The sequence below is a fragment of the Clinocottus analis genome, unplaced genomic scaffold, assembly GCF_023055335.1.
Source record: "Clinocottus analis isolate CAN_PGR_092001 unplaced genomic scaffold, fCliAna1.0.p SCAF_2, whole genome shotgun sequence".
In the NCBI taxonomy this organism is placed as follows: Eukaryota; Metazoa; Chordata; class Actinopteri; order Perciformes; family Cottidae; genus Clinocottus; species Clinocottus analis.
Genome location: NW_027175931.1, coordinates 1,700,718 through 1,707,714, shown reverse-complemented (window position 1 = coordinate 1,707,714; position 6,997 = coordinate 1,700,718). Strand labels below are relative to the sequence as shown.

Sequence of the window (6,997 nt, the reverse complement as noted above, 5' to 3'; positions counted from 1 at the left end):
AAAGGGATGGGTGCTAAAAGGACGTAGCTAGAGGGACGGGAGCTAAAAGAACAGGAGCTAAAAGAAAGGAGCTAAAGGAAAGGAGCTAAAGGAAAGGAGCTAAACGGACAATACTAAAGGGACATTTCAGGTGCACGGATGGAGGTCGGGCCCCGGGGTTTATGCCACCGTACGTAGGATTATATATATATGAAAGAACAAATACGTCATTAACGACGCCGCGGCCCCGACGCCTCCCAGACTTACTCTCCTCCTTGGGCTTGCACTTCACCTCCAGGTCCACGGTGGAGAGGCACAGCTTGTTGGCCTCCTGCGAGGCCAGGTCGGCGTGCGGCGGCGGCGGCTGCTGCTGCTTCATGGAGTTGCCCACGCTGAGGCGGCGCCCCACCGTGGTCACCTGGTGGTAGAACTGCTTCCCCGTGATCTTGTGGTCGAAGCCCAGCCAGCTGAACTTGATCTTGACCCTGAAGGAAAGGAGGAGGGGCGTAAACGGGGGCTCGATATATATGATGTTTCATTGTGACATTGAGCTAAAGCTAACAGCTAGCGACGAGCGTATACAATAGAATAAGACATTTCTTTGTCTTTTTTTTTGTCCAATCTTCTAAATCTCTGTTGATTTTATTTAATCATTAATACATTTTCCATTCCGGACAATGAAGTTTGGCTGAAAAAGCTTCATGAGAAAGAAGAGAAAGAAGAGAAAAGGAGGAAACAAAGGATCCAGGTGATTGAGAGCAAAGCCAGATGATGATCTGGGTTTATGGTCCTTCCTGTCTGTAGGCCGCCGCCGCGTTGCGCTGGGATTCACTGCACTGTGCACGTGTGTGCATGTGTGTGCACGTGTGTGCACGTGAGTAATGGCGGTGATCTCTGAGGTAAAGCGGTCGGGCTCAGAGGAAATCCCTCCAGTTTAACCCGAGTTCAGCTGGAGGCTACAGACACGCTAACGTCTGTGTGTGTGTGTGTGTGTGTGTGTCTGTTTGTGTGTATACGTGTGTGTATACTTGTGTGTATATGTGTGTGTATATGTGTGTATATGTGTGTGTGTCTGTGTGTCTCGTCTCACGTGTAGTCCATGTCCTCCGGTCCGGGGAAAGGCTCCAGCGGCCAGTTGATGAAGCAGTTGAAGAAGACGAGGCAGGCGCAGGCGGCCCACACCAGCAGGATAACGATGAAGGTGGCTCCCAGGTCGTAGATCACCTGACCGGGAACATCACGCTCACGGGGTCACTACACCTCCCGTAGTTCCCATCAGGCAACACTGTTCATGCTCAAAATGGATGAATGAGTTTTGAGGTGACGCCAAAATGCTACCTTGATGCCGGGGAAGGTGACGGCGGAGGAGGCGTAGGACCCGATCATCAGAGCGATGAAGGTCGACCGGAGGTCCCCGAACATGTTGGGGAGCTGCGGAGAGGCAACAGGTTGTGTGTGACGAGATGTGTGTGTCCTTGAAACATCCATCCACAGACCGTGTATGAGAAGGAGACCTAGTCGTCATTACTTCAACTATTTGTTGGATTGCAGTTTTGAAGCCTTGAGTTTAGCATTATGGCTGTCGCCATCTTGTTTTTTTGCAACCAGTAAACAGGAAGTGATGTAAATGACCATCATGCTGTATTGAAGAAGACTTGAAACTAGAGATTGAGACATAAACTCATGTTTACAATGTTTACTGAGGGAATATATCAAGAGAGAAGTAGAGTCACTTATATAGACTTCTATACAACCAGAGGAGTCGCCCCCTGGTGGTCAGAGAGAGAATGCAGCTTTAACACGTGAAGCATAGACTTCTATACAACCAGAGGAGTCGCCCCCTGGTGGTCAGGAGAGAGAATGCAGCTTTAACACATGAAGAATAGACTTCTATACAACCAGGAGTCGCCCCCTGGTGGTCAGGAGAGAGAATGCAGCTTTAACACGTGAAGCATAGACTTCTATACAACCAGAGGACTCGCCCCCTGGTGGTCAGGAGAGAGAATGCAGCTTTAACACATGAAGCATAGACTTCTATACAATCAGAGGAGTCGCCCCCTGGTGGTCAGGAGAGAGAATGCAGCTTTAACACATGAAGCATAGACTTCTGTACAACCAGAGGAGTCGCCCCCTGGTGGTCAGGAGAGAGAATGCAGCTTTAACACAAGAAGCATAGACTTCTATACAACCAGAGGAGTCGCCCCCTGGTGGTCAGGAGAGAGAATGCAGCTTTAACACATGAAGCACAGACTTCTATACAACCAAAGGAGTCTAAAATAAGCGGCACGGTGGAAGCTACCAAACTGTTTTTGAAGTGGTGCAGAGACAGAGAGGATTGCGTAATGACACTCGACCCGAGACCAGAAGACATGCTGTTCTAGACACGTTTCAAAGCATCAACACAGCCTCCTTCAAGAAAAGCAACACACACACACACACACACACACACACACACACACACACAAAGAGTGTGTAAGCAACATGTGGCGAAGGTATTTAACGTCTCTATTGAAGCATTACACGAAATCAAACTTCTGGTTCGCCGGCAAGGAATGAAGTGGGTTACTGGGGGAAAGAGCCGGGGCGCGCAGCCAGAACCGGGCGTGACATTACCACAGGTCGTAAATAGCCCCGTAGGCCCCGCCCCCTCCTCTCCAATTGTCCTCCTCTGCCTGTCCGTCAGGCCGCTGTGCTCACCGCGGGGGGGCGCAGCTTGTTAGGAAGTAGCCTGAACCCTCTCGACCCCAAAACATGGACGTCACTCAGGAGTAATTGGACTAAATCTGGGCGCCACGGCGTCCAACGCAACGCTCCCGGGTTCCCCTCTTAGCGGCGCTCAACCGGAAGAGTCGGAGGAGACGGACTCACAAACCAAAGAGGAGGGTGGGGGGGAAGATGGCCGACCTTTATGCAGAGTCATCAGGTTCACTTCCTCATCCTCCAGTTGACTGCGAGCGCGGGGTCAGTGCTCGCAGTCGGTCTTTTGCAAGAGAGCTTCGATCGGGAGGAAAAAAGGTTTTGGCATGACGTGGAGTAAAGCGACCTGTCAGTCACCTTGTAGCCCCGCCCCTAAAGCATCATCATTTACTAGAGTGAGTTTCTATTGACTTCTATACAACTAGAGGAGTCGCCCCCTGGTGGTTAGGATTGAGAATGCAGCTTTAACACATGAAGCGTAGACTTCTATACAACCAGAGGAGTCGCCCCCTGGTGGTCAGGAGAGAGAATGCAGCTTTAACACATGAAGCATAGACTTCTATACAACCAGAGGAGCATTGTGGATGTTGGTTTCTGCCGTTTTGATGGTTAAACCTGTCGTTTTCTTACAGTTTCTTTTGTCCAGATTAATACCGCATCAGTCTTCCTTGGTAATGCTTACTGGTTACATTAATATTAACGTTTCAACTGGTTTCAGAAACCGATGAAGTTCTGATACTCGGCCTCCAGGTTTGGCTCCGCGGTGCAGAAACGATGCTAATAAGTTGGGTCACTATCCAGCCCTCCGTTGTGTTTCTCCCACTAACGCGACAAGGTTTGTTTAATCACTCTGGGAGACGGTTCGTTTGGAAGCAGCGCTGTCGCCCGAGGCGCACCGCAGATTGAGTTTGAGAAACACAAAATCACGTGAGCTGATGGAGCCGTGCCAGACAAACAAAGAGAGAAAACCTCAAACGCTCTGTGTGTGCAACAACAGAAATAACGTTGAGTTTCTGATGATGAGCGTTGCACGTCACTCCGGGAGTTTCTCTGGGTTCTGAGTCACAGTCAGCTGCTTCCCGAGAAGAAGAAGAAGAAGAAGAAGAAGAAGAAGAAGAAGAAGAAGAAGAAGAAGTTTGTGGGTTCAGCAGATTACAGTGTTTTTGTATTGAGAGTCATTAACGCATATTTCAAGCAGACGGGTTTGAGGCCGTTAAACCTTTTGGAGGAGGATGAGTAATCCGCTGTTGGCTTCGGGCGTTGAACCGACACACAACAAAGCAACACACTGACTGTATGGGAACCGCACACAGTCGAAAGATAACAGACACCATGTTACTGCTGTGACACGTCAACACATGGAGAGGACCTGTTGTTGCTATAAAAACCCTCTCTCTCTCTCTCTCTCTCTCTCTCTCTCTCTCTCTCTCTCTCTCTCTCTCTAAAATTAGCTTCCTGGCATCTAGAACTAACTCATATTTACTCCTCTGGTGGTTCACCTGCCGTCCGTGAGAGGTGAAGACTCTCAATGCAGACAATTCTGAGTCCAGTCAGTTCCGAGTCCATCAGATGATCATGCTAACCATCTTAGTTTAGCGTGTTAGCATGCTAATATTAGCTAACTAGCACGAACACAAAGTACAACTCAAGCTGATGCGATTATCATTTCTCTGATGAAGCCACGAGATGAAAGGTTAACACATCATGAGAGTGATTCAAATGCAAGTGCCGTCCACACATTTCAAACTGGACTGATCCACATTGCCGATCTTAAAGCGACACCGTTAGCAGCTAGCGGCTAGCGGTGTGACGTATCGCGTGTGTTTCTCTGCCACCGAGGTGTACAGTATGTGACCGTCCTAACCAGAGGCACCTGGTGTTTGTTCTGGAAATACCTTTCCTGCCTCGCCAGGCTTCCCTCGTCTCCTAACTGCTTTGATCTCAGAGTATAAATATAAGAGTTAGCCCGTTAGCGTAGCGACGCAGAGCAGACCCGTCGTTAAACAGTAACACCCCGCCATATGTTTTGTTATTGCCTCTTCCCTGAATAGCTCTTTTGTTAGCTTTAGTCACAGTGTATCCACGCAGAAGGAGGCAGGACACACACACACACACACACACACACACACAGATGGGCTCGGTGTTTGGACAAGCCACTAAAGGTCTGTTTCGGCTCGGGCGCAGTCACCTGGAGGGGAAGGATCGGGCCGGCGGCGGACATGCACGCATCCAATGAGTGGATCCATGCATGGGAGGGTTTTTTTGTTTGAACAGTATCCAGGTAACTCAGTGTTCAACACAAGCAGCAACCTGTTTGTCATGACTCAGCGTGACTTTTTGTTTGGGGATGACGGCTCAGCTCGGAGGCCTGAACTGAACTGTCAGATTTAGACGAATGAAACAAAAGTCTTTCCCCTTTTTTCGGGGCTAATCAAGCACTCGATCCACTGCCAGAAAAAGAGCTTTTAAAATGTCTGTGGAGAACATAAACTCACCTCACATCACCCCAAACCTGCTAACTGCTAACTGGTAGCACGTTAGCATCTCACACGAGCTCACAAACCTGTCGACGCCTGTTAACACCAGAAAACATGTTTTTAGCTCAGGTCACCTAAACGAGGGCCGGTTGAAACTTGTTTCATGAATGTTATCAGTGCCAGCAAAGTATATATATATATATATATATATATATATATATATATATATATATATATATATATATATATATATATATATATATATATTAAGCAGAGCCTCAGGCAAGAACGGTCAAAGAGTGTCTTGTTCTGAACCGGTTTCTCTTCCCATGCTTTGAATGTAATAATATGTAAATATAATATGAAAATATAGCCGTAATTATTTAAAGAACTCTGAAAATTTCACGTTTGCGCTTTCTTTTGTCAATTATATTGAATCCAACTTTGGTTTTCGAGGCTGCGAACCATCTGGCCTTCACGTGTGTGTGTGTGTGTGTGTGTGTGTGTGTGTGTGTGTGTGTGTGTGTGTGTGTGTGTGTGTGTGTGTGTGTGTGTGTGTGTGTGTGTGTGTGTGTGTGTGTGTTGCGTAATAGCGTGTTGCTGAGTGTTGTAAAAGGAAAAGGGAAAAGACGAAGAGAAAACATGCAGACGAGGTCTAAGGGCAGGAGAGGAAACTGGACGGAGCTTTTTGAGAGGAAAGAACAGAGAAACGAAAGAAGGAAGAGGGTTTTTTAGGGTTTTTTTTGCTGCAGCAAGTGGAAACTTTATCCAGGACCGTGGAGAACCGGTTCAGATCGGTCCGGCTCCGGGGGGTCGGACTCCTTTCCATCGTAAAGAGAAGCCCGGTGGGCTGTGAAGACGAGCTGACGACCAGCCGGCGACCAGCGGGACGCACGCCGCCCTCGAGCTGACGCAGAAAACCCCGAAAACCTCGACGCCAACTGCAGCAGATATCCAGACCGACATCACAGATCTTATAGGACTTGACCTTTGGCATTCCTCCCCCCCATCTTCCTCCTCCTCCTCCTCTCTCTCCACATCCTCCCTTCACTCCAACAATAAAACACACTGTACTTCCTCCATCTCACGCTGCAATCTCCAGCAGATTGCCTTTTTTTTTTACTCTCATTCCTTATTTACGCAATAAAAAAAACACATTTTCCACCGAACAAGAAGTCACCGAGGGCATTGAAGGACATTTTGGATTTTTCTCGACAAGGAAAAGCAGCGGGAAGGAAGAGAGGAAGTCCACGTTACAGATGGAGATTAGATTAAGAGCTGCAGACCGGGGGACCGAACCCAGGAAGCAGAGAGGAGGGTCCGACACGTGCCTCGAGACGAAGAACAAGAGGAGGGGCTTCACGTCGGCCTGTGGGTGTGTGTGTATGTATGCATATATGTGTGTGTGTGTGTGTGTGTGTGTGTAAGGAGGCGGTCTGTTCGCGAACGTTTAGTCATAAAGAGGAGCGATTCTCTGTAACGTGAAGCTGTTTACAGCCACAGAATGGGGAGGGATGAAGAGCGTGGAGGGAATGAAACACCCCTCCTCTTCCTCTTCCTCCTCCTCTTCCTCAGCTTCACTCCCTGTTTTTTCCTGAGCCGAGTGTGAATCCACGGGGGAAAATGAGGGAAAGTGCACAAGACAAAGAGGAGGGAGACGAGGAAGAGGAAGAGGGCGAAGGAGTCAAAAGTGCTCGTCAGGAGGTGGCAGGAGAGAGGAAGCACGCGCTTTTGAGGAAGAGGAGGATGAAAGGGAGGCCGGGTCGGGTCGCTCTGACCCCGAGGGAGTCTTTAACGACGCCGGCGCTCAGAAGGTTACAGGTGTTCTTAAAATAGACGCTTTT

At 48.7% G+C, this 6,997-nt stretch overlaps 1 protein-coding gene across 1 annotated transcript in view; it reads right to left on the bottom strand.

The window, feature by feature from the left end:
• The window catches only part of LOC137790898 (large neutral amino acids transporter small subunit 4-like), a 20,458-nt gene that overhangs the window by 3,609 nt on the left and 9,852 nt on the right, over nucleotides 1–6,997 (bottom strand). The window contains 3 exon segments of the mRNA XM_068585483.1: nucleotides 247–464; nucleotides 1,070–1,203; nucleotides 1,318–1,410. Coding sequence (XP_068441584.1) covers nucleotides 247–464; nucleotides 1,070–1,203; nucleotides 1,318–1,410 — 445 coding nt within the window.